Raw genomic sequence first — 27,373 nt, forward strand, 5'->3', positions numbered from 1 at the left:
AAATTGGTTAACACTGAATTTAAGAAAATAAAAGTAAAACATTTACAAAGACGCCAAGAGCCAAATACTGCTAAAAATCTTAATCAATAGCTTTTATTAGACCTGTTCAAAGGAGACACAAAACTATGATTGTTTTCTCTTCTGTTTTTTGCTTTCTATTTTTTCTTGTTCTTTCGGTTTGATGATAAAGACTACAGCTTTGGTTTAATAAATGTGAGATTTTCCCTGTTGAAGAAGGGATGGGTTAGTGCTTGCTCCTTAAGGAGAATAAACAATCTTTTCCTATGATCATCTTCATTTCATTTGTAATATTGTATAATAATCCTTCCTAGTTCATGAATTTCCGGCAATTTGGCGCTTTACACAGGCAGGGGACTTTAAATTCATCTGGCTCATCAGGATCGAATAAGTAGTCATATCTGCATCAAACAAACATAACATCAACTCAAATCAAAATGCAAGTGCATATACAACACCGCACACACAGAGAGATGAGAGATGTATATACGTTAGCTCATCACCAGCAGATACATTAGCCTTAGCGATGAGTACAATCCGGCTCTCGTCATCACCAACACTCATGATCCTTGCATAGCAATTTGGCATACACTGTATTAACATGAACCAAAGAACCGGTAAGATAACTAACTAAAAGGTATCGTGGGTTTATAAAAATTTATTCAAGATTGACTCACAGAATGATTTATTAGTCGTGCTATATTCCCTTTATCAGTGGCATCTACCACCACTTCTTCACTTATCTTAAACAGCTGCAAAAATAAGGGGGCGGGGAAATTTAGCGTGATAGATAACATATGATTATGAATAAGATGGTGATCATTGATATACTTTCATTTGCAAAGAAGATAGGAGAATTAACTCACGTAGCAATCTTTCCCTTCTGCTCTATAGCGTGCCTCCCTCAGATCAGCGATGCTGCGTCTCACTTGTTCGCCACGATATTCAAGAACCTGCTTATGATTAGATCAAGCTCATTATTGCCATATATAAAGGTGGTGATGCGATTCACTGGAAAATATAGAAAACTCAAACGATGCAGGACATAGATTTCATGCATCCTCTAATGATGGAATTACTTAGAAACAAAGGAGGTTAAATTTTGCAAACAGCTGAACCAGAAACAAGTCCAGAAGAATCCTCAAGACCAAAAACAACCACAAAACCGTGTGCACACAAATACCGTGATGAACATAATTATTTTTTGCGTTACCATGTGAATTTACATTGAAAACAAAGGGTTGTTAAGATATTCAATTGAAATGAATTACTATTCTAACGAGAACACAGTTTTTGTGATGCAATTCTGTTGCAGAATGTCATGACGATAACAATACTAGAAGGGTTCCACTTTTTGTGCATATCAATTTTACGCAAAACAAAATAGAATCGGTAGCTACTACTAGACTTTTCGAATTCTCAAATAGTCCAAGAAGAGTCATCTTATGTTGCAGTTGCACTGGTGATTGATCAACAGTTCAACACAGGAGCATGTAATATCGTTGTACTTGAGCCTGAAATTCATACCATTTCTCCTTCTTGAATATTCCTTCGTGCAAATAAACCCCATCCATGTATGCCAGATCTACCAAAGCAAACCCTTTCATTTTCGGTTCTCTGGAATCATACAAGTGTGTCCACAAAACAGTCAGAAAACAAACCACCGAAACCAATAATCTACCATTCCCGCTAAGAAATAGTAAGTACCTGCAAGTGGTAAAGGCGTTCTCTGAAAGAAGAGAACGTCTGAGGCTCCTCTACTGCCTGTTTGAGGGAAAATGATATGAAAAAAGTGAGGACAAACGAAATAAGATCGAGAAAGGAGAAATTTAAATCTTAAAATAAAATAAAGCTTAAAGAATTAATAATATCTGATATAATTTCAAGAAGTTTAACGGTTTACTCTGTATGTATTTAAACTCTGTATTGCATCTAAGGGATGGTGGCAGTGACCCCTCACTTGATGAAAAACAGCTTCATTTACTTCTCTCTAACAAGTAGAAGAAATAAAAATCAGAGAATGTTGAATTTTTTTTTTAAAAAAAAACAAAGGGACCAGTGCAAGAAAAAAAGTAACACGATATTTCATGATTATGTCTAACAAAAAAAAATCCGTTAGCAAAATACATAATATATACTTATTTTATAAATACAATCCATGCTGCATTGTTTATGTTTTATTTTACAAACATTCACCAGCATGAACAATTTTCTCCAACCTACCTTTTTGGTATGATTTGTTCTTTTAAAGATACGACACCTAGCAGCAGAGAACGGGTCATTCTCGGCAATATCATTAGGAGTGTCTTCTTCCTTTATTCTGCTAGATGAGATTAACCTTGACCCAGCTTTTCTCTTTTGGAGAAGGCTTTTTGTTGAAATGACCCCAAGAGGGGTTTGCAAAATCAAAACAGTGTCTGGATTTGGAGCTCTGCAAGTAAATAACAGATATTATCATCATTAAAAGGAAAAGGTTGAAAATAAGATTCAGCTTAAAGTGACTTTCAGATAATTGAGGGTTCCATACCTGTGGTAAGCACAATACGAAACCATTTTTGTTGTCTGCTTTCCATATTTCTTAAAACTATGCAACTGCATTTGAATGGGAGAAAAATTTAATTAAATATTGACAATTTGACATACATGAAACATTCAATAATAAATACAACAACAATCAACTCTCATTCCACCGATGATATTTGAGCTACATTGAGCCCCATCAATCTTATAAGTTTGTTAATCTTCTTAAAACATTAAAATGGTGTTTTCTAATTTTTCTTCTTACAACCCAAAATGGAAATGTGTGATGACCGGATAGTATTCATAATCAGTCACTGAACTGTATTGTTAGAGAAAAAAAAAGATATATTTGCTTAAAAATAGGGAAATAAATTGAAAACCACCATTAAACTTTTCTAATAATTAAAGAGAAGTGCAAATCATAAGATACCAAGCAAGCCAACTTAATCCAATAGAAACCTCACCTCCATTCGGTAACCAGCTCTTGATGCACACATGGCATGGTAATAAGTGGAACATCTGCAACACTGTGTGCACGAACCATGGATTTGTTTGCAAATAACACAAATCTGAAATTCAAATATTGCCGACCTTAGATTTCATATTAGACTGAACTACGAAAAGTCTAAATGATAAAGATATTAAGAAATCAGGAGTTTAGTTCATTTTCTGTATCCGACACTCAATGAACAAAATAATCAAAATCTGATGGATACTTTTCAGCTTTAGGATGTGTAGTGTGAACAATTCTTAAAGTGAGAAATATGCAACAAATGAAATCACTTCTACTATTTTTTCAAGGGGGAATTTTTACTAGCCAATAGATCTCACCTTCACAAAAGAATTTGATGGAATACTAAGAATACCCAAAGCAGGTTCCATCTTCTCATCACTAGCGAACGAGACTTCAGGTCGAAACCAAGCACAGGTGACATGAACCCATAATGTGTCAATATCAGTTGGCTTTAGAGCACCACCTGCGAGTTCAAATATAGTTAAAAGAACAAGATTATAGACATCAAATAACATGGCTGACATTAAAACATATCTAAGTATCTTCATGATAATAACTTGAACAAACTTTTAGGATGTGGCAATACATTATTTAATATACAATGAAACAAAAAATCAAAATATAACTCATACTGAAAAGGGTGGGGAAAACTCAGTCATGCTTATAAAATTGAATTATAAGCATATATAAGGTTAAAAAAATCAAGTTAGGCTACAAAAACTATTAATATTATTTTATGTAAAAATCACTTTTTATGCCAATTCAAACACCATATGTTTCAAACCAAGCTAGCATATGAAGAAGTTAATCTATATCAATCCAAAGAAATAAAAGGAGGATGACTTTATACACCATATGTTTCGAAAATTATGCAAGACAAACCTTTTACGGGACAAAGACAACACTCCCGCTTGATCTCAGGTGTTTCACAGGCCTTACAGACCCAAGATGTAAAGTCTCGAACATTTCTTGCTCCATAGCATTCTTGGTGAACGGCTATTTGACATCTATAAAAATATGTAATGCATTTTTGTATTAATTGAAATGCAATTCATAAAACATAGTGTTTCATAGCTCAAGCTAGCTTACGAAGAAAGACATGTTTGGTGATATTTTGAAAAATGTCTTCTATCAGCCGAATATTTGACAAAAAATGAGCAAATGACAAACTTAAGATGCTATATTACCTGTTGCAAATGATAATTTTATTGTAATCCCAGTCTTCAACCCATCTACAAACAGCACAACGCTCCGTAGTCCACTTAGCATAAACAGGTTCATACCTCTCTGTCAGAGGGAAAAAATTCATAGTATTGTTATCACTATGAGAACATCTGGCAAACTCGTGATATTGCAATGTTGTTACACAACAAGGAAAGGAGGAAAAGGTACCTTTCAAGAAAGCAAGCAACTTCTGCTTCCTTTCCTTTAAGGATGGTTTTTTAGGTTTTGAAGAAACTTGAGCATTAGCATGAAATTCTGCTACCTGCAGCATCTGAGTATTCAAACAGCATCATATTAGCAATATTATGAGTAACCAGTGTTTCAAAAGGCCAGTATCATTAGCATTTTGACACTGAAGACTACAAATTTCAAATAAAATATTGATATTGATGAAAAAAGATATTATCAAATCTAAGACCTAATCCTTAAATTGAGGAAAATTTTAATTAATAATTATAATAATAATACAATTATAGTAAGCTCATAAGCAAAAAATTAAATAGGAGTCATATATACAAACCCATTGTTCCAGAGATAGCCTAGAGTCTTTCACGCTGATACTTGTTTTCCAATCTCTTAATTTGGAACCTGTGTGTCGTTCCCATTCGCTAAGCGCTTGCTTTTCTTTCCCGCAAAAACCACACTTGCACACAACTCTGAAGGAAAACAATATGTATCACAGCCCACAATAAAAATATAAAGAAAGAAACCGATTTCCAATATATAAGTAATAATTTGACTAAAAATCCAACCAGATTTTTTTTTCTTTTAGAAAAAAAGAATCTCAGAGAACTGGAGCTACATTATCTCTCTTTAAGAAAAGAACGCAAAATAAGATTACATCGGATAGGTATTAATCATTATTCTAAAAAATGGCATTCATACATTACTACTCACCAAACCTTTTAATATAATAACATATGAGTATTAAATAACTACAGCTATTTAAAAAAAATACTATGATAACCAAACCACAACATTGTAGAGAAAAAGAATTATGTCTGAAAGAGTTTGCGCTTACAAGTGAAGGCTTGGAAAATATATGCCTTCCACACCATTGCAGAGAACAGTGACCTTATTTGAAAGTACTAGTTGGCCATTGTTTCTGTTCAATCTGCACAAAAACCTCCATTATAGTTAGAAAAATTCAAATTGTAAAAGAAAAATGGCATTTTGTGTATGCAATGCCTAATAAATATTCTGAATTGATATATTGTTATATGAACTTGAATCCCAAACAGATATGATGGTTTTCACGTCAACGTAACATGAAATCATAAGCTTAAGTTGCAAAACAAGGGCTGGAGAAGACAGAAATAACCATAATAGACTCACTTCACTTTTGGCTTTGATTTTTCTGAATCAGATAACTCAAAGTCAAACTTGGCTCTGCAAGTAGGGCAGTAATAATCGGTGCCTTCAAGATCCTTCAAAAAAACAGAATATACAAATTGACAAACCATTAAACACCAAATGTTACTTGATGAACTTTGAATACCGAGAAGCCACAATATTGAGATGTTAAGTAATAATGGATAAACCTTGAAATGGTTTCTAGAAATTTTGTCGCATTCGGCATGCACCCACACTTTACATCCATCACAGCGCACCTGATTCCAAGGAGGCAACCCCAAATGTCATAAAATTTAATACTACAAAGTGATGGTCTTCATGCAGAAAAAAGAGCCTTAATTAGTTAACGGAATTCAACTAACTCACCCAGCTTCCACTATCCGAATGGTTCCAAACTTTCTTGCATATGCCACAATAATGTTTTGATTTCGTTAACTGTCAAAACTAAATGACTTCAGATACAACGAAATATCTAATTTTCTAAACAAATACAAAGCCTTGTTACCTACCAAGAATAAATGATTTCAAAGGCTACAAAATACAAATATTTCAAAACAAATACAAAACTTCAATTATAATGTTTTCATTGCAGACTTAAATATTAATCGTTAGAAGAAAAAGACAATATATACTAACCCTTGCACATGTTTTACATAAGAATTGACCATTAGGAGTCAAACCCTTGGTTTTCTTTGACATCTTGTAAGAAAGATCCAATCCACAGGCTTCACATGTGTCTTTCTTATCAAATAAATCCTGCATACAGAGAAATTCCAATTAATGAAACCATTAAACAAGACTGGACTTCAACAGCATTCAAAACTTTGTGGAGCAATAATTACATAATCAAAGCAAAAAAAAAAAAGAATCAGCATGCCAAATCTATTGACCTGATTAACAAGATGTTGTCCTGCTCCTGCATACCGGTTTGAACCATTGACCTCCTTGAAGGAGGATTTCAGAATAATATCATCATAACCAGTGTTACCAGCTGCTGCATTTATATCATCCATCAACTTCTCTGTGAAGCCTTGGTCTGCCAAAAAAGCCTCCTCTATTGCCATTTGAAACTCAGAGGGATTATAGTTACTCAATTCAGGTTGCTCTTGAAACCTAAACCAAACAACATCATGCTTAAGCAAAATTTATTCCAAAAAGTAAAAATAATGTAAGCAATGACCAACAACTACACACCTGTCCACATAATCCGTATATGGAAAGATCATGCCATGCTTCACCCATGCATAGTCCTGTTAAAATAATCAAAGCACAATAAATAGCCAATTTCCTTAATAGCAAAGAAACTCTATATAGTAAATTTATAACCAACCCATATTCACATTTCATATTTCATATCATACATAGTTACATACCCTTTGATTTTCATTCCCCGCATAGCCAAGAAACATGACACACGCAGCATCAGCTATAAAAGACCTCAGGACAAGCTCAGGTGCTTGTTTTGTAGGATCAATAACAACAGCTGGCCAAAAAGGTTCCTTCCTCCCAGCTTTGGCCCACACTATATCACCTGCATAAAAATCTTCTGGTCCATATAACCCATCTTTCTTCTCTCCATTCTCCTTCAATACTTTATCACTGGTACCCATCAAATCAACTTCATCTCCATCCACCTCCAAGTAACTACTTCTCTCATCCTTCCTTGTACCAAAACTCTTAAACCTCACATCATCATCATTATCCTCATCATCCCTGCCACACAATGCCGAATACTTGCGTGGTTTATAACCGATTTTCTCATGGTTTCGCCCTTTTTTACCATTGTTGTGGCAAGTTCTAGGTACCACCCTATCCTTCTTGCATTCAAATTCATCTTCAACATGATTATTACGCAAGCTGGTTCTACTATCTTTCTTCCAATTATCAATAACAGAGTCATTAAAACGAGAAGGAAGAACCTGAACTCTCCCTCTGGAAGTTCGAACAAGTGGTGGTCGCTGAACTTGGTTTTTCTTCACTGGAACCATTTCTTCCTTCGAGTTCGATTCAACTTCACCGGGGGAGCACGGAACTTGGGTGCACCACGACGCAGAGAATCCCTTCTCCGATAAACCTGCACTAAGAAGACCGTGAAAACTCACCGGAATTAATCCGGCGGCGACATCTCCTAGAAGATTCAGAGGATAATAAGAACCGCTCGTCTTTCTCTTCTTACGAACATAAGAACACTCGTCGTCTTCACCCACTGAGTCAGCGTTTTTGCACCGTTTCAACCTCGGCATTTGAGATTTCAAGTTCCGCTTGATAATCATTCCTCTATTCAATCTTACAAAAATCGCAAATTGAAGTAACGGGTCGCGTTAAAATCGAAGGTTAAACAACCCGAGAAAGGTAATTTTGAGTCTTGAAGCCAAACACCATACGCAGCTCATAAACCCTAATCGCAAATTGAGTTAACAAGAAACAGAGCAATCGAGGGAGCGAGAAGCAAGTTAAATTTTTGAGCGGATAAACGAAGAGAAGTTTGAAAAGGGTCAGAGAAAGTTAGGAATTGAAAACGAGAATGTCAGAAAACCTGATTTCGAAGATCGAATAAGCAGAGAGAGGTGAAGAAATAGGGATCTGTTCTTCGGTGTAAGCTCTCTCTCTCTCTCTCTCTCACCAACTGCTTCAGAAGACAGAGAGAATTTCTTACAAGAGAAAAAACGTAAACATTATTTTTTATTTATTTATCTGGAAAGTATTCTCAGAGAAATGTAAACATTTTTGTATTTTATGAAACTGAACAAAAAAAAATTGTAATAGGAGAAATTTTTAGTGAGAGAAAGGAAGAGGGAAGAAGGAAGGTGGTGACAGAGTAAGAGTAGTGAGAGAAAGAGAAAGAGGTCATAGCGTTATCTTGAGTGTGGTTATATTACGTGTGATGGGGCCAGAGGGTGCTAACTTGCGCATAGCGTATTGTTGTGTAACACAAATTCTTCTTCCATCGTGAGCTTGGTGATGATGGCATTCTGGTTTGATTCCATGTGTAGACATTTTATTTTTATTTTTTTTACTTTCATGGCTTTGATGACATTGTTGCGTTAAAGTTGCACTAGTAGGGAAACATTTGGGTTTTGAATTTAGGTGTGGGTGATGGAAAAAAGTTCCAAGAATTTTGGAGCTAGCCATGGTCACATTGCATATGTGTCTTTTTATGGGAAACATGTTAAGATTTTGTAGCACTCTACTTATATATTGTTGTTGCATGATTTGATATGGTTTTAATGTAGTTTTTTTTTTTTTAAGGATTATTTTGGATGTTCATGTTGTTGTACTTCGTTTTTTGTCCACGTTTTGATATTTGGAAATTTCACCACCACCCCAAAAAAAATTGATCCCTTTGAATTTGATTATATTTAAAGCATGTTTTGTTGTGTGTTCTCCGATGGGGGGTATTGCATTATTCTGTAGATGTTTAAAATAAATTTCAATAAATTTTGTTTTGCTTATGGGTAATGTTTTTTGTTTGTTGCAAAGAGGAGTGAAAGATTGAGGTGAATTTTGAGATTTAAATTTGTTGGAATGTAAATTAATTATGTGATTGATGTGTGAGAGATTATTGAAGCACGGAACTGAACGGTGGCGTTTGGTCGTTGGTTGGACATGTGAGAATGAGTTGAGTTGGTGGGTGAATATGTGAACCCACTTTCTCAAATTTATTATTAATTTTCTGAAAAACTCAAGGAATATTTTATTTATTTAAAAGAAAGTGCTACGATCGAGTATAGAAATTTGAGAGAAATGAGAAACGATTTTGATTGAAGGAAGAAGAAAAGAACATTGACTTTTTCTATTTGTCGTTGCCTTTTGTGGTTTTGAAAACGAAACCTCCCGTGTTTGCACCACACGGCCAGCTTGAAGCCATGGCCACAGAGAGAAATTAAGCAAACAAAGTTGTTCTCCATTTCTTTTTTAAAAAATGAGATAAACTCTACTCATCTCAACCATGTAACGATATTTTGTGGCCAAATTGGCATGCAAATACTACTCAATCAACGAATTTGCAACTAGAAATATATATATATATATATGATGGGGTGTCGTACTTAATCGAATCTTAAATGTAAATGTAAATAAATTTAAAAAATGGTTTATTTAATTTAAATTTTAAATAAATATATTAAATTTTTTAACTATATTTTTGTTTATATTTGACAACAAAGATTAACTTTAACAAGTTTAATTCCCCTGTTACTGGAAAGCCCTTCCGCTCAGAGAGATGATTTTCTTGTTAATTACCCCTCGCATAGGATGGCTACCCTTCATATTTGGACCATTACGGAGACAAAAATAAATATAGAATATAGCATATTAGATGCTTACAATGTAACAAAAAGTTATATATACGAATAAAAACATTTACTATGGAGCTTGGAGTTGGACTATATATATTAATGGAGAGACAAATAGATACGTCAAAACCGACCGTAGTCAATTTGCACCACATTGACCCTGAAGTACAATGCTAGTTTTTCAGGAGATTAATTTATATTCTTTTTTATGCAATTAATTTATACTTTCTATGCACTGTAATATTACTTTACTAATTATTTTTAAAAAATTTCAACAAATATTTACATGGTCTGGTTTTTTATTTTTTATAATGATATAAATGGATACAAATTTAATGTAATTCAAAGGCTTTCACCTGACGCAATTATTGCAATAAAAGATAAATGGAAGAAAAAGTGAAAAGAATTGAAGAAAAAAAAGTAAAAGGAAAATGAGATAATTATTTAGTAATTTATCAATTTCTGTGGTAATTTAGTTGGATTTGTAGTTGGATTTTGAATAGGATGAATTTGGAGGATTACATCTATATTTTGATATAATTTTAAAAATTAAAAAAACAATATTATATTTCATGTTAATTTATCATACTGTTCTTTTAAATTTTTAAAAATATTCAAATACAAATTTGCAAAATTAGTGATTGAGGTGTGAAAATTAAATAGTCAGAGTTATAAAATAGTAAATGGTTTCAACAGGTATTAACATATCCTAACATTTGTTATTTAAAAAAAATTATATCTCGCAAAGCAGTATCCATCCTTTCTTGACCATTGTGTGTGACTTACCTTTGTTCTTTTGTCTATCACTCATTCCTCCCTCTCTTGGTTACACCCTCTAATGCAAATCACGCCTTTACACCATGTAACATTCCATTTTTAATTTTTCATGCCTTGCTTGTTAGTTGTATGATTAGGGTTTGCCTATGTGTGTTGTGTATATGTGATTTTAGAAGTTAGAAAGGAAGTTACTTAGCAGCTAGGAAGTCTTGCTTGTTGACCAACAATAAGAAAATGAGTTCACTTTACGATGATAATTCATTAAACAAAAGAGATTTTGTGGAGCAAAATTCTTAACTATTCTGACTTTACATGTGCCGTTTTTTTTTTCTCTGCAAGTTTCGTGTGACATGTTATGATTGGTTAATGAAGTGGTAAAGAAGTATGTAAGAATCTAATGAATTTATTAAGTGAGCCGTATTTCGCTAAGTAAAATTGACCAAAATTCAACTAATATAAATAGGTGATTAAACTCATCATTTTCACTTCAAACCATTCTTACTCTTCTTCAAACTCTGTTGAACTCAATCTAAGTTATATCTATCATATCACTTCTGATGTAAGAGGTGTGCAAGCGATTTATTATAATGTTGGAAACAATCATCTTAGCAATTTATAAGGACTAATCCAAGGAAGGAGGGTGTTTAAGCTAAAGTTAAGAACTTTATGGTTTGCATGCATGTGGTGATTTAGAAGGCCATGGGATTTTCGAAGCAAAGGCTATTTCATTGGAATCTATTCTAGAACAGTCCAAAATGTTATCTTGTAATTGGCAACATTGGAAGTCAGTTGAATTCAGTTATTCAATTTTACAATGGATGGCAAATCCTCTTGCTTGTTCAAGTTTTCGAGATTTATGAGAAGGATTGGTTTTAGCATTGGATTATGCATATGGTTTGAAGGAACATGGAGTATGGATGGGGGAGCTAAAGCTTTGATCATACTGCATAATGTCAATGCAGTATTTAGTTTAGCAGGCCTTTGTGTGCTTTTAATGTGGTTTTGTTTGTCTAATTGAAAAGTGAATGAAAGACAGAAAAAGCATAGATGCAACTAAACATTGTTACTTTTTATCATATGATATATAATATATGAACATGGGATGGGAACACTTTTTTGCCCCTTTATCTTATTCAACAAACATATTTACATATCTAGAACTAGAAAGAAGGTCATTTTTGTCTAAGAGACCTTAATACAATTACATACAGCAGATAATAAGATATGAACTACCCTAACAAATTTGACATGTAATTTATTTGTTCTACTAATTAAATGTAGAACTCCACCAACCAAGAGAATTTATACACACATATATCTTGATCAGATAATTAAAGCTACTTAAACATGATCATTCCCTCTTTGCATCACATTCTTCATTCTTTGCAAATCTTCCACGGATTCTTGGTTGACTGTCAGCAAGAGCCTTCCTGCAAGCATACTGAAACCAACCCAAAATCATCATTTCAGTTTTAAAACTCTTTATAGTCCAAAATATATTAGAAAATGAGTAAACTATTATTAGTTACCTTTATTTTCCTCCCAAAATTTCTCTTTGTCTTCTTGTTCCTGTATCTAGAGAGCTTTTGTAGACGTTCCTCACTGCTGCAGTTGCTGCTAAAAAACGGCCTCTCAACGGGAGATTGGACCGTGCTCATGTTACCTTTGCCAAGAGTCTGTCACAAAAATATAAATCATCTTCTGTACTTTCAGTAAATCACTAGATTTTGGCAGATTTGTTTACCAAACTCGTAAATAACTAGGAAGAACTCAGAGTAGAAATTGTTTGTACGAAGCACATACATGGACACCTGATACGACTTTGCCACTGACACTAGTCTTAATTTAAGAAAATAAAAATAATTAAATGTAATCACATAAATTAATGTCATTGGAAATAAGTTAGACCGACCGACAGAGGTCTATTGTTTAACCTACTTCAGGTTAAAACCACCAAAAAAGTCTTTTAGATCTATCAGAAGTTGCTTAGCTTAACTTCATAGTGATTTGATTAAACTAATAATAAGACACAATATTAAGACCTGTAAAGTTATACCTTTATATCTCCTTCACTAAATGATCTCCGCATTCCATATACTGCATCAAAATCTACTCCTTGGATACCAAGGAAACCAGGCTTCATAGCAGATCCATGCATCCAATCCATCGAGCTTAAACTTCCTGAGCTGACGCTCTTTGGTAACAGCATGTCAGGAAATGGCTTGTTTTCTTGAATTATGTTCTCATCAATGTTTAATAGGGGAACCTTGATTTCAAGAATCTCGGAGAGCGGAGACTCCATTGCTGCCTTTTCAAAGAGATCCTTTTTGCATTCATAGAATACATCACTTAAAAGCTGTTCGTTTTGAAGAATAGAAATATCTGTGGATTTTACATCCTCTCCACAAGATATCATTGAGATGGCTGCTGTCATGGGATCAAGGTCAATATCTGGCTCTTCGATAATCGGTTCGGGTGCTTTGAACAAATCTCCTTCAGCAGCAAAATCATATTCTGACATGGCAGAAAAATGAACAAGCTCACTCTGCATTAAAGACATAATCCAATAGTCAATTGTAGTGATCTGATTTTTGAGCATTCAACACTTGTTTCTGTCTTTCTGAATTGATATATATATATAACCTTGCTCACAATTTCTATCAACATGTTTAACTTTAATATCAAGAAGTGGCTCTAAGATGGGATTCCTGACATAAGCCAACAACAAATTCATGATAATATATTTATTTGCATGATTCCACCAAGTAAAGAGATTCTTAAGAAAAGGCAAAATATTCCAGATGCATTACATGGCCACCTGATCAAATCATGGCTTAATGGATGGGATTCAGACCATATAGACACTGTTTCTCAACTTTTATAAAAAGAGGAAGAGAAAAAGAAAAACAAGTGGGAGGAGAGAAAAAGAGAATCTTTGAGATAGTGAGGCGACAGCAAAAGTATGTTAGTAAAAGACCCGAGAAATGCTTTCAGAAAGTTACAAAGCACAATATAAAATATGTGTAAATTCTCAGGCTAAGTATTTATTATCCAAACAGTACATATTGCAGGTTAAATCTAGAAAAGGATTTTGTACTTTTTTATTTCAGTACAAATCATAAACAACATAGAATAGAGTGAATTGGCAAATTAGTCCTTGAAACTGTAAAGGTCAATTAAACTAGTCGCTAAATTTTGCAGATGAGATTATGGTGTGGTATAGTAACTGAATATGCGGACCCCTCAACATTGATATGACATCAATGTCATCACACCATATTTTAATTTGCTTATGAAACTTAGGTCTTTCTGGAATTAATTTTTCAGTGATGACCAAACTTCATAGACAAATTAGTCATTGGTGAGATGATATTGATATGTGATCAACGTGAAGTGAAGGAATCACATATTCATTTAATGTACCACGTCATAGTCTCTAACAATAAAAATTTACAAATGGACTATTTTGAATGACACTTTACAATTTTAGGAATGCATTTGCCAACTCGCAAAATTTAGGAACTAATTTCACCGACACTTATAATTTCGATGGTGAATGTGCCTATTCACTCCATGGAATAGAATAGGAATAGCACACCACAAATGCACAAAACCATATTCATATTGTTTAGCAGAAGCTTTGCATAGATGAATGGTATCAATGCATACCCAGATGAACCCATTTCCTCCCACCAATTAGAGACTAATCTCTGATTACTGTCAAGCACCAAAGGAGACATAGGATCACTATTTTCCTTTCTAAGAAACCAAAAACATTAAAAAAAGATGGCATATATAAAGCAACCAACTTAGAAACATCTTGTTGAAGAGCAAATCTACACATATCAAAATACTTATAAGCTGTAAAGGCTTAAATCCTAACCATGTCAACTAGTTAAGGTTGTGCAGCAAGAATCATAACTTGGATACTCTTCCTTGACCAAAATTTGGAAGGTGGATTAGTCAAGACACTAAAGTCCTACCCTCAAAAAACATCTTTTGAAATTCTCAATGACCAAAACACTAAAGCACACCACATGGAAACAACCCACTTTTATCATTAATTTAACATGACCAGAAATAGAAACAATCTTTCTACAACTGCATTTAGTGCCCGACAATACTTTTGAGAAATGATTAAGTTAAGCATTAACAAACCCTTTTATTTTCTCTTCTTATTTTAATGAAGACAAGCGAATAAGAAGCCTTTTTCCTCTCTAATCTCCCTCAGTGCAGCACAAAAAAAGACAAACCCCACTCACACTAGAAAGAAACTCATAATTAAATGGAAGGAAGATTATAGAACACGGAACTATCACATAAGGGAATATTTCCCTTTTATGCTCATTTTTTTCATTCATTTTCTCATACTTTTTCAGATCCAGCACATGAACACAAATCCAGCTGTTTCCCCTTGTGCTACTACTATGAGAAAAACATTCTGAAAGATAGGGAATGACCAAAAATCAAACGAATAAATAAACAGTTATTACATTCAAAAATTCAAAAACAGTTTAGTTAGTTAGTTAATTTTTCAATTTCAGCTTGATATTGTATATTATCAAACAACCAATGAACTAAAACTTGAAAATTAAAAAAAAATAAATAATAAATAAAATAAAAAAGGAACTTTACAAGGATTTGAGATGTTAGAAATTAAAAAAGAAAAAAAAAAGTACAAATTAGACATATCAGTAACTTAATACTAGAAAATAATACAGAGTGACCCATCTGAAAAAAGAAAGAAAGTTTCAAACTTTATTGAATACAAAGAAAAACCCATAAAAAAAATGCAAAGAGAGAGAAATGAGAAGGCACCATTGATGCATTGGGCTTCTGGGTTTTGCAGTACTCTTCAAGTTGATGAAGTTCTTGAGAGAAGTTGTGTAGATATGACCATGGGAAAAGAAGTCCATTTTCTGTATACATTTTTGCAACACACAAAACTCCTTCAACACTCTTATAGTTGGATATGAAAGAGAGAAAAAGAAGAGCAAGAGAAGCACATAGAGAGAGAGAGAGAGAGAGAGAGAGAGAGATTATTATTACTAAAACAAAAAACAGCAAAGTGATGATTTAGGAGGAAGAAGATAGAAAAGTTGTATTATTATATGTAAAAAACAAAGTGGTGATTAAAATTTGGAGATGTTACTTAGAGAAGTTTGGAAGTATGATGATAGCATAATTAAAATAAGGACAAAGTAGGAAACAGACGCCAGCATGTTACAATCTAGTGTCCCCATTGACAATGTTGTTATCAAGAACTTTATATTGAAAAATATCGAAAGGAAATAAAAATATTTTTGTAGTATTATTATTATAGATGAATTGTACCGTGACAATATGAATATGAGTGGAGTGTGGGCACAAATCACAATGGTCATCACTCATTCCGAGTCTGACTCAGTACAATTGGGCACGGCAGTTTAGGACCACCAGGAATCCTAGACTCTTTAATATCTCAATTGTCATTCTAATTATTCAAATATCATTGTAAGAATATTATATATTTTTTATTTTTTAAAATATGTGTTATTTTATTTTTATAAAAGACTTTTAAAATCAATTATTTTTATAAAGAGAAGTTGAAAGATTATTTAATAAAAATGTAATTTTATAAATAATTTTTTGATATTTTTATAAATACACACAATTTTCAACTTTTAAAAGTCTATTGCTTCATTTATAAATAAATAACATAAATTATATTTTTAAAAATAGAAAATATTTCTACAAAATAAACAACCACTAAGTATTTTTTATTTTATACAAATATTTTCAATTTTTGTTTTATGAAATCTAAGTTACAAATATATGGTCTTGAATTTTTTCAAAAAATATTTTATATTTCCAATTTTTAAAATATATGTTTATTTTACTTGATAATCTATAAAATAATTTTGTCATAAGAATGCAATGTTAATTAACGAACTCTATCTCAAAAATTAATAAAAATATTTTTTAATATTTTTATTATTTTAAAATATATAAACAATTATTTATTTTAAGAGAGAGTCTATTACCTTATCACAACTTGATTTTTCGGCTCTCCTTTCACATAGTTTCTAGATAGTTCGATTCGATACATACTCGTTCTTCAATCTCAGTTCATTTACACATTTTTATTTGCTTTGGATTCAGTGTATGTGTCTTGATGATTGCAATAGTGAGAAATATTGGAAACAGCAATCAAAATGTTAAACTAGCTCTTGATCTTTGCTATATTTATCGTACGGAAAATTCATGCGACGGTTGCCATAAAATACATTTGAGGAGAGACAATTATGATAACAATAATGATACATATATACACTAAATTTTTATATATATATTTAAAATTTTATTTTATATTGACTTTTTTATTTTTTATATAATCAATATATTACATATTTAAAACTATTTTTTTGTTCTTTTTCTCAAGTGTAAAAAAAATAAATCTTAAAAATATTAATTACCTGAAATATCAAGTGTGGAAATGATGTAATAATTTGGCGCATTCTTAGATTATCAATTCAGTAACTCCTCAAATTTCTAAAAATGTTGTTTTTCGGTGAACTTACTCTGCAACACACCTGTGTCAAAAATGAGGATGAAGGAGGAGTGTAGGTAGAGGTGGCAAAATTATTAATGAAGCTAGCTACCATGCATCTAATTCATGATTTCATTCACTTATTAATCAATTCAATTCATCCATAAAATTAAAAATGAGTTAATTAGATTCAATTCATCTATTTAATAATATAGATGAAATCTAATTCATCCGATCATTTTTACAATTTGATTGATTACATATGTTTTTGAATTAGATTCAATAGAATATATTTATTTATTATAAAATAGACACTTTCAATTTTTTTTTTAGACAAAATAGATACATTTGATAATTTTTTGTTGGTAGGCTTTGATAAATATGAATATATTTTTATTTAAAAAAAATTATAATTAGAAAACCGTATTTTTTTTTAGAAGAATGAATTTTTTTATTGTAATTTAAAAATTAAATTTAAAATAAACAGTTTTAATTAAGTTAAAAATTAAATAATTTTCTGAAAAATTATTTTATTTATAATTTTAAAAATCTGGATTTTATTGAAATGTTTTTATTGCTTTTTCTTTTGGTACAAAACTAAATTTCTTTTAGGATTTTAAAAAACAGTTTTTGTTTTAATTTAAAAATAATTATTTTGTTTTAAAATTAAATAAATATTTTATTTAATAATTAATAATATTGGGGTGGTTGTCACTTGTCACCCTCTGTGGGTCGCCAAAAAATAGTATTTTAGATATAATAAATAATACTATTAGTTTTTGTTTTAAATGAATAATAATATTATTTATAGAAATTAATAATTTTAAAATAATTATAAAGCTGATTTTTTTAAATAAATATAAAAAAATTGATTTTTTTTCTATAAAAGAAAATGAAGTTTAAAAAAAATGATTTTTAAAAATAATAATAAATATTATAATTAATTTTTAAAATGTTTTAAAGAAAGTTATTACATTGATTGCGTGGATACCTGTCCATTGAAACTATGATAATAGATGAATTAGATAATTTTTTATTTTAAATAGATAAATTTAATTTGATTTTTTCTATAACTTTTAATATATTATTAATAAATTGATGAATTATTTTGATTTATTCATTACCATTCAAATTCACATATATCTGATTCATTTATTTTGTCACTTCTAAGTGTACATACTTGGACAAAGGAAGAATGCAACAATAAAAAGATGCTTTAATTACTTTTAGATTTTTATTTTGTTTGAGTTCAGTTTATGCTTATATAATTTGAGACACAAGATACCTTAGGTTCACTTTATAAATAAATTAATGTTTCTTATAATGAATTGGGAATGTGTAGGAATAGGACAGGCCACAATGAAAGAGAATTTGAATATATGATCAAATTGGAACACATAATCCATCTCAGTCTCATTTTATAGCTAATAATATACAAATAAATAAGAATAATCTTTATACTCATTATGTATTATTATGAAAATAATTGACCAGTGCAAAACATATAGGTTACAAATGAGATGATCTATAGTATAATTTTACCTTTTTAATTTGATTAAATAATATTTTAAATTAGTTATGTGTCTTATTTAACAACAGATTACTTAATAAATATTTATTTTATAGTCATTTATTTTATTTTATAAAAATGAATAATAGTTAATTTAATAAATAAAAATATAAAAAATAAAATATATTAATAAAATTAAACAAAATACATTTAATATAAAATAATACATTTAAGTTAATACAGTTGAGTATACGTATCAAAACAAATAGCTCTTATTTTATTTTAATATTTCTCTTATATTTTGAATAAAAATTAGCAAATTCGTTCTGTTTTGTTAGGAATTTCCTGATATTTTTCTCTAAATCTAGTAAATAAATGATTATATTAATAAAATAAAATAAAATACTTAAAATAAAATAAAAAATATATTACATTAAAAAAAAGTACATCAAATTTTAATTAACCATTTTCACCTAAATGTTCTCCAATTTTAATTAACTGAAGCGCAATTGGAAGATATTTAGGAATAAATCGTTAATTAAAACTTGATATTTTTTAATTTAATGTATTTTATTTGATTTTATTAGTATAATTTATTTTTATTATTATTATTTATTAGTTTTGAAGAAAAGGAATGAGGAATTTATTAATGAAATAAAATAAAGTTGATATTTTGTCTAAAAAATATAAGAAAGTTAAAATAATATATTATGTTATTTATTTCAAAACGTCTATTCAACCGTACTAACTTTGATATACTTTTTTCTATGAATTATATTTTATTTTATTTATTAAATTAATAATTATTTATTTATTATAAAAAAATAAATGGTTATAGATAATTATAAACTGAAAGAAAAAAAATAATTCTAAGATGAATATGTGACATCCATCCTAAAACGATCAAAATAATAAAAAGATATATAAATTTTAATATAAAATATAATTAAAAAAATTAATATAAAAATAATATAAGAGCAAAATATCTCCAAATATTCCTAATTAACCTCCGAGAAAAACTTTCAGCACAGGCAGTATTCAAAATGGGTCCAATGTTCGGTCAAAACCCAATAAGTTGTCATATCTTCGTATTCAAAGGACAAGTGACAATGACAACCGATAATTTCATGCTATAAATTTTTCCTAAAAAATACATAATTCAATTATTTTAATTATTTGTGTTTAATTTCAATAATAATTAGTTTAATTAAAAAAATTATTTGTTAAAAATCATATTAAATTCTATAACAATACATCTTTCATATTAATTATTTAGAAAATATTTATTAAATTTTATAAATTATCTATAATTTTTCATTGGCTAAATTGTGGTCCCTTATCTTAATTTCAGGTAACGTTTTAGTTATTTATCTTCTTTTTTTCATGAGTTGGTCATTTATTTTAATTTTAAGTGACAATTTGATATTTTATATTTTAAAATTTCAACAATGTTATCTTTTTTTGTACAAAAAATCATCAAAATTTTTAATCAAAATCCATAAAATTAATAATCATCTTTAATATAATGCAATTTTATCAAATCCATAACTCAAATATTCAAATACACTCATATTTTAATCTCCAACAACTTCAAATAAAGAATGAAAATATGAGTTTATTTCAATATTTAAGATATGAATTTGATTAAATTTGTATTTTATTGAAGATGATAATGAATTTTATGGGTTTTGTTTAAAAAATTTGATGATTTTTTTAAATTTTTGTAAAAAAAAATGACAATATTGTTGACATTTTAAAACATAAAATATCAAATTGTCACTTAAAATGAAAATAAATGATCAACTCGGGAAAAAAAATATAAAGGACTAAAACATTACCTGAAATTAAGTTAAAAGACCTAATTTAACATTTTTTATTTTATCTAAAACAATTTAAAAATACGTATAACCTTAAAAATAATATAGTAAAAATAAATTATCCTATTCAATATTTTAATTTATTTCACGTACAATCCAGTTTGGAGAAATTTATTACAAAGTTTTGATTAGATATTCATATTTTATGATAGTACTTTAAATAAAATTCAAACTTAAAGAATCTTGTGCGTGATTTAATATATTTTAAATGTTAGAGAGACAAATTAAATATAATTTAAAATCTTTAATCATAAACAAATAAACTTAAATAATTTTAATGAAAATTAAGTTAAACATAAAGGACTACAAATATTTTTTAATTTAATTTTTATATTTAAATACCTCTAATTTTCATTTCGTTTTTTAACTCTCATATTTAAATATATTATATTTTTCTCAACAACTCGTTATAAATAATTAAGTATACAAGTAAAAAAATTATAGTATGCTAAATACCTACTTCAATAATATACTTTTTTTTTTCTTTTAATTTAAGTTTAAATGCAGTTTTAGTCCTCTTATTTTAATTGATTTGTAATTTTAGTTATTCTATTTTTAATTTTATAATTTTGGCCCCCTATTTTAACTAATTTATAATTTTGGTTCCTCTCTTTCTAATTTCACAATTTTGGTATCCCTATTTTAACCGATTTATAATTTTGGTTCCTCTATTTCTAATTTCACAATTTTGGTCTATCTATTTTAACTATTCGTAATTTTAATCTCTCTATCTTTAGTTTATCAATTTTAGTCCCTCTATTTCTTAAAATTAAGATATTTTATAAATCTAATGGATCATATATTTTATTTAATAAAAATCAAATGGATTACATTTAACAAAATATAATATTAAGAAAATATTAGATATTTATTTTAAAAATATTTTTTATTATAAAAACTATTATTAAATAGTTTTTAATTAATTGAAAACTAATTAATTCTAAATATAGTTTTATTTATTATTATTTTTAAACTGATTTCAAAATTTACTATTTTAAAAACTGTTTTTAGATTTTTTTAATTATTATCTTTATTAATTCAAATATATTTTTAGATAATAATAAATTTTTAAAATAATAAATTTTTCAAATCAGATTTTAAAAATAAATATCTAATATTTTCTTAATATTATATATATATATATATATATATTTTTAAATGTAATCCATTATATTTTATTAAATAAAATATATGATCTATTAGATTTATAAAATGTCTAAATTTTAAAAAATAGATGGACTAAAATTATAAAATTAAAAATAGAGGGACAAAAATTACAAATAATTTAAAATAGAAGACCAAAATTATAAAATTAAAAATAGAAGAACCAAAATTACGAATTGATTAATATAAAGAGACCAAAATTGTAAAATTAAAGATAAAGTGACAATAATTTTGAATTACTCAAAATAGAAAATCAAAATTATAAAATTAAAAATAAATAAAATTATGATTTAGTTAAAATATGAGATTAAAATTATATTTAAATTTTTAATTTATTAAAAAAAAGACACTTGTCGGTTCTTCCGTATCTCATAACAATTGTGTTAGATCAATACCGACAAAGTAATAGTTTAGTGATTAAGCTTATGCATTTAAAATATAAAAAGAAATATCGAATTCGAACTCATGCTCTAGTATGAATGTGCTTCCAAGTAATTAAACGATGCAGATCAGTTGTTGGGACTGTGACGGTCCATTTCCAGCATTCTTATCATCACATGTCCGTATGCTTGTATAAGAATGTGTCATATTTCAATCAAACTTTAATGATTGTATTACACCGCAATAGAACCGCATAAAGAAGACTGAGACAGGAAGGTATTTATTTGAAAGAGAGAATAAAAATATGTTATCTAATGAAAATGAAAAGAAAAAAAAAAGTAATACAAATGAAAAAACTTAGTGAAGAAAACTGGAAATTTAAAATTGTAACTTGATTCTAATTAGAATAAATCGTCAATTTGGTTTGGATTATAACCTTTTCTCCATTTTTAATCTATGAATTATATAAATACAATAAAGACTATAAAAACATTACTTTAAACAAAAAGCTATTTTTAGTAACTTTTGAAAAATCATTTTTCTTAGAAGAGTATGAAAAGTAGTATAACTTAAATATATTTCATATTTTAACATTAACAGAAGAAATAAAAGAAGTGTAATTTAAACTTATCTTAGAGAAAAAAGTACAATTTACTCCATCATATACTTTTTTTTAGGGGAGTATGAAAAATATTATAAGAGGAAAAAAAATGATTTTCAATGATGGTTAACCATTTTGATATTTAAAATTTTAGAAAGTTTAAATTATTTACAAACAGTTGAATTAATTTAAGTACATCAACTTGATTAATGTAATCCCGCATTTCTATCAATTAGTCTGAATTATTTTCATTGAATTAATGCTATTCCATAAAAACCAAAATACAAATGAAACTCCTTTGTCAAATATCATTTTGATTTTAATTATCACTATTTTTTGACATTTTGCGTCCGAAAACGAGTGTAGTAGAAAATACAAAAAAAATTGTATCACTTTATCGAGTATAATGATGGCTTTATATGAAATTATAAAACTAATGACCAGTAAGGGGAAAAGGACGATAGGGTGGAGGGTCCTTTACCATCATCATATACCTTTACGTGGAGAAGGACATGTGGCAAATAAAGGCACGTGTCTCCACGTGGTTGCTGTATGCAATATTATTATATTGAGAGAAAGAGTGTACACAGTGTTTTACTTTTCTCTAAGCTCCAACTTAATTTCAGTTTTATTTCTCTTTTATAAAGTTTTGCTATAGAAGTTGAGAAAATAACTTTATTTTTCATTATAAATATTTGATTTTTTAAAATAAAATAATGACTAGACTATTTATATAACGTAGTCTAAAAATTGAAAATTGATTATCCCATGCTTACACCCGGAACAAAATGGTAGTATGACTTGAAAAAAAAGATTGGACAGTTGACCCAAAAAAAAAAAAACTTAGACAATAAACTACTATATGTCAATTTAGAATTGTTATTTAAATATGCGTTGTTTCATTCTGGTCCTTTATGTCAATGTAACATCTCCATATATATAAGGTCTTAGTAAGAGTATTAGAAAACACTTATAATTAAAAATAATGGGCGATAGCTATTTGTCATACTTTTAAGGGGAGAATCTTATGACAAATTATATCAATAGTAAAAGTAACCAATTTAGAAGAGTGACATGTTATTCAAATAATTCTTTTATTTGATTAGAACTCTAATAAGAAGAATGTCCTTGAGTCATAATTTAATTAATAAAATATCAATTTTATTAGATGGAATATTTTATCATGATTTCGAACTCAAAATTATGTAATTGTGTAAGTTATTTATAGTGGTATTTAATATTTATTTTAAAACAAAAAACAAAACTCCAAAAAGAATACAAGAAAAGATTAATAATTGATGGTCTAGAACGCAAGCCTTACTATCACAAATTTTAATCGCATTTGCAAACAAACACATATATAATATGCAATTGAATCACCTTAACACAAATGGGGTTGTAGCTCATATGGTAGAGCGCTCGCTTCGCATGCGAGAGGCACGGGGTTCGATTCCCCGCAACTCCACTCCACTTTTATAATTAATTTTTATTGTTGTTAACATATACCGGTCCACTGGGCTTTCATTTGTTGCATAATGGATGAGTAAGTTAGCCCACTAGGGAAATTAATGGGTACAAATATAATATCCGTGAATGATTTTTTCTAGTTACACACCATAAATTTTAGGTTACACCCTGAATATGCAGAAAACATCCAAATACAAGCATAGCTAATATGTAGAAAGCATTATTGAATCAATGATAGTGATTTAATTGCAAGATAAGAAGAATGGACCGGATGAATCACTTTTTGTCTATACATGGATTGGTTGAATGAGTTTAATTCGAAAACAAATATTGTAAATACATAATAATCAATCATGTGCTTATGGAAAAATCAATTATTGTTTTATCACTTTAAAACTCTTCAATACATTTGAGTTTGAGTAGAATAGTCGAGATTAATATCACAAAACTGAAGAAATAAAATCAATAAACATCGTGTGGCTCAAAATAAAGATTTAATTGAATAGGATTCATATGAAAAAAGTCTCTTACACATATAAACTTCTCAAAATAGTTTTTTAGTCTAATCATTTTTTAAAATTTTTTTATTATCTAAACAAGTTGTAGGAAATTAATGAAATACTTAAAATTATTTTTTATGATAAGCAATTTAAATTAATTTTAATTTTTTAAATAAAGATATAACCAAAAAATTAAATATTATAAAAAGATTTTTTTTTTAAATCTATAACAAATGAGTCTTAGTCTTACATATACAATAAATCTTTTATTTATTTATAATAAATTTATAAAATGAAAAATTTTATTCTTCACAACGGTGACATTCAGTGAATTTAACTCAAATAGTGAATTTAACCCAAATAGTGAATTTAACCCAAATAGAGAGTAAGTGTTAGAATAAGAGTTCAAAACATAATGGTAGTAACACTTCTCCTTCCTAACCGACTCAACAAGTAATTGAGTTTAAAGCGTGTAGGAATCAATGATCAAGCTTGATCCAGTATTTTGGGTTGTCGAATTTTTTAAATTTTAATTGATAAATTAAATATAATATTTTAGATTATAAATTTACGATGTAGTTTGAAAAAAAAAATAGTTAATTTGATTGAATTATTACAATTTTTCTCACAATAAAATTAAAATCGATGAAAAACATGTTAATTTGATTCAGTTCGATTATATTGTCATTAATAAAAATTTATTTAAAATATAAATTCTTTTATATTATTAAAACAATTACAAAACTATTTTAAAATATTGATAGTGAATTTTAAATAAAATGAATCCTATTCAAGTGGATAAAGATTGAGTTTATTTATTTTGGTTTATATTGAATTCAAATTGAGAAGAAACAAAATCAATTAAAATGATTGCGTGAGAGCTTATATCCCTGCAAAGCTCTGCGAGTGGTTTGAATGTTCATTATCCTCGTCCCATTCCAATCCTCTTTCAAGAGCAGTTTATCACTGAAAGATATATATCCATGGCTTCAGCTTCTACTATTTCTTCATCCGAACCAACAAAAGGTGAAGCTTCCAATATTTCAAGCATAAAAGCCTTTGCAGAATCAAATGGAGCCTCTCTCATCCCTTCCAACTACCATTCCTTCACAGAACCCCATCATATTATTGATGATGTTGCAGATGAGTTTGCAGCTTCCATCCCAGTCATTGATTTTTCTCTCCTCACTTCAGATGACCCACAAATTCATGACAATCATGTTCATCAACTTGCCAAGGCCTGTGCTCAATGGGGTTTCTTCATGGTAACTTTCCCTAGCCTCTGTTTGCGAAAATATTTCTAATTTTTTACAGAGTGGTCTTGTAAAGAATGAAAGATAAATATATATATTACTGAAGATGTTATAGTAATATAGATCAAATTTGAATAATTTTAAAATCATCTTTCAATTCAATTTTTGAATTCCTAAAGATATTCAAATTCCTTCGAGAACAATTATAAGATAGTTATTAGTGTGATCTTGAATCATGAAAATCTGAATGTTTAGCAATACTGTCTGTGATGGATCAGCTGATAAACCATGGAATTCCGGAGAGTTTAATGGAGGAGTTGATGAAAAAATCTCAAGAGTTTAATGATTTGCCTATGGAGGAAAAGAAGGAGTTTAGTGAGAAAGATGAGGCTTTGTCACCCATCAGGCTTGGCACTAGCTTCCATCCTCCAAAAGAGAATGTTCATTATTGGAGAGATTTTCTCAAAGTCATAACATCTCCCCATTTCAATTTTCCCCACAAACCACCAGGTTACAGGTAACTATAACTTCAAAACTAATTTCATCATCTGTGATTATTGTGTTTCTATTTCTAAGCTTTGTATTAAATATGCAGGGAGGTTGCGTTTCAGTATAGTCGAAAAATCAATGTTGTGGCGAGGAAATTGATTGAAGGAATATCAGAGAGTTTAGGTTTAGAATCCAATTCAATAATTGAGTCAACTGGTTTTGACTCTGGCTTACAGATCATGGCTGTGAACTTTTACCCTCCTTGTCCACAGCCACATCTTGCTCTTGGCTTGCCTCCACATTCAGATCTTGGCTTCTTCACCTTCCTCTTTCAAAATGGAATTGGTGGCCTTCAAATTAAGCATGAGGGTAAATGGGTCAATGTGGATCCCCTTCCCAACTCCCTTCTTGTTAACATTGGAGATCAACTAGAGGTCATCACTAAACTCTTCTAATTTGGACTTTTTTGCAATTTCCATGACCAATAATAATTCACTCATTTTCATTATTAGGTTGTGAGTAATGGGAGGTACGCAAGTGTTTTGCACCGAGCAATCCTCAACAACAAAGACACTAGAATTAGTTTTGTAGTGGTGAATGGACCAGCAAAAGATAAAGAAATTGGACCTGCCCCTCAATTGTTGGACAAGGAAAAGCCCGTTTTCAAAAGTATTAAGTATCAAGATTATTTCATGCTTCAACAAAACTCTCGATTGTCAGAAAGATCCTTGGACCAGATTCGGTTTAGTGGTCAATGATATCAAGATTATCCTTTCTAATCAACTACGCAAAGTACACAAATTTTAAGATATGAATATGATTTGATAATGTTTATATAGGAAAATACTTAATACTATATCTATTCCTAAATAAATAAAGAATAATCTTCTTATTTTTGCAA

The 27,373-nt window shown here is 29.3% G+C and overlaps 3 protein-coding genes and 1 non-coding gene across 4 annotated transcripts; 2 read left to right on the forward strand and 2 right to left on the reverse strand.

Moving 5' to 3' along the window:
- Window positions 1-65: 65 nt before the first annotated feature.
- On the reverse strand, window positions 66-8,719 carry LOC101507097 (histone-lysine N-methyltransferase ATX4). Its single transcript, XM_004502581.4, has 23 exons — window positions 7,003-8,719; window positions 6,824-6,879; window positions 6,520-6,742; window positions 6,266-6,385; window positions 5,996-6,064; window positions 5,818-5,886; window positions 5,612-5,703; window positions 5,298-5,390; window positions 4,797-4,932; window positions 4,445-4,547; window positions 4,240-4,339; window positions 3,935-4,059; window positions 3,370-3,515; window positions 3,003-3,107; window positions 2,546-2,610; window positions 2,242-2,449; window positions 1,922-2,008; window positions 1,726-1,782; window positions 1,546-1,635; window positions 885-971; window positions 696-770; window positions 509-609; window positions 66-419 (listed from the first exon to the last, which is right to left on the reverse strand). The coding sequence occupies exons 1-23, from the start codon at window positions 7,900-7,902 to the stop codon at window positions 329-331; spliced, it is 3,198 nt and encodes a 1,065-aa protein (XP_004502638.1). The 5' UTR covers window positions 7,903-8,719; the 3' UTR covers window positions 66-328.
- A 3,065-nt stretch (window positions 8,720-11,784) lies between these two features.
- LOC101507417 (uncharacterized) lies at window positions 11,785-15,769 on the reverse strand. Its single transcript, XM_004502582.4, has 4 exons — window positions 15,520-15,769; window positions 12,758-13,246; window positions 12,231-12,377; window positions 11,785-12,142 (listed from the first exon to the last, which is right to left on the reverse strand). The coding sequence occupies exons 1-4, from the start codon at window positions 15,628-15,630 to the stop codon at window positions 12,053-12,055; spliced, it is 837 nt and encodes a 278-aa protein (XP_004502639.1). The 5' UTR covers window positions 15,631-15,769; the 3' UTR covers window positions 11,785-12,052.
- An 8,386-nt stretch (window positions 15,770-24,155) lies between these two features.
- TRNAA-CGC (transfer RNA alanine (anticodon CGC)) lies at window positions 24,156-24,228 on the forward strand. Its single transcript has one exon. It is a non-coding gene; the product is annotated as a tRNA-Ala (tRNA).
- A 1,342-nt stretch (window positions 24,229-25,570) lies between these two features.
- Window positions 25,571-27,373, forward strand: LOC101507933 (2-oxoglutarate-dependent dioxygenase 19-like). The gene is made up of 4 exons (XM_004502584.4): window positions 25,571-25,995; window positions 26,262-26,500; window positions 26,579-26,906; window positions 26,985-27,373. The coding sequence occupies exons 1-4, from the start codon at window positions 25,714-25,716 to the stop codon at window positions 27,228-27,230; spliced, it is 1,095 nt and encodes a 364-aa protein (XP_004502641.1). The 5' UTR covers window positions 25,571-25,713; the 3' UTR covers window positions 27,231-27,373.

This window comes from Cicer arietinum, chromosome 5 (assembly GCF_000331145.2).
Source record: "Cicer arietinum cultivar CDC Frontier isolate Library 1 chromosome 5, Cicar.CDCFrontier_v2.0, whole genome shotgun sequence".
Lineage (NCBI taxonomy): Eukaryota > Viridiplantae > Streptophyta > Magnoliopsida > Fabales > Fabaceae > Cicer > Cicer arietinum.

Bases quoted from the DNA above. Each gene is read 5' to 3' on its own strand.
- LOC101507933 (XM_004502584.4), top strand. From the start codon at position 25,714: ATGGCTTCAGCTTCTACTATTTCTTCATCCGAACCAACAAAAGGTGAA. The intron at 25,996-26,261 runs GTAACTTTCCCT...GTGATGGATCAG, and splicing joins CTCAATGGGGTTTCTTCATG to CTGATAAACCATGGAATTCC. The intron at 26,907-26,984 runs GTCATCACTAAA...TTTCATTATTAG, and splicing joins ACATTGGAGATCAACTAGAG to GTTGTGAGTAATGGGAGGTA.
- LOC101507097 (XM_004502581.4), bottom strand. From the start codon at position 7,902: ATGATTATCAAGCGGAACTTGAAATCTCAAATGCCGAGGTTGAAACGG. The intron at 5,887-5,995 runs GTGAGTTAGTTG...CCTTGGAATCAG, and splicing joins ATTCGGATAGTGGAAGCTGG to GTGCGCTGTGATGGATGTAA. The intron at 2,009-2,241 runs GTAGGTTGGAGA...TCTACTTGTTAG, and splicing joins GAACAAATCATACCAAAAAG to AGAGAAGTAAATGAAGCTGT.
- LOC101507417 (XM_004502582.4), bottom strand. From the start codon at position 15,630: ATGTATACAGAAAATGGACTTCTTTTCCCATGGTCATATCTACACAAC. The intron at 13,247-15,519 runs GTGCCTTCTCAT...TCTTTAATGCAG, and splicing joins AGAAGCCCAATGCATCAATG to AGTGAGCTTGTTCATTTTTC. The intron at 12,378-12,757 runs GTATAACTTTAC...TTTTTGTGACAG, and splicing joins TTAGTGAAGGAGATATAAAG to ACTCTTGGCAAAGGTAACAT.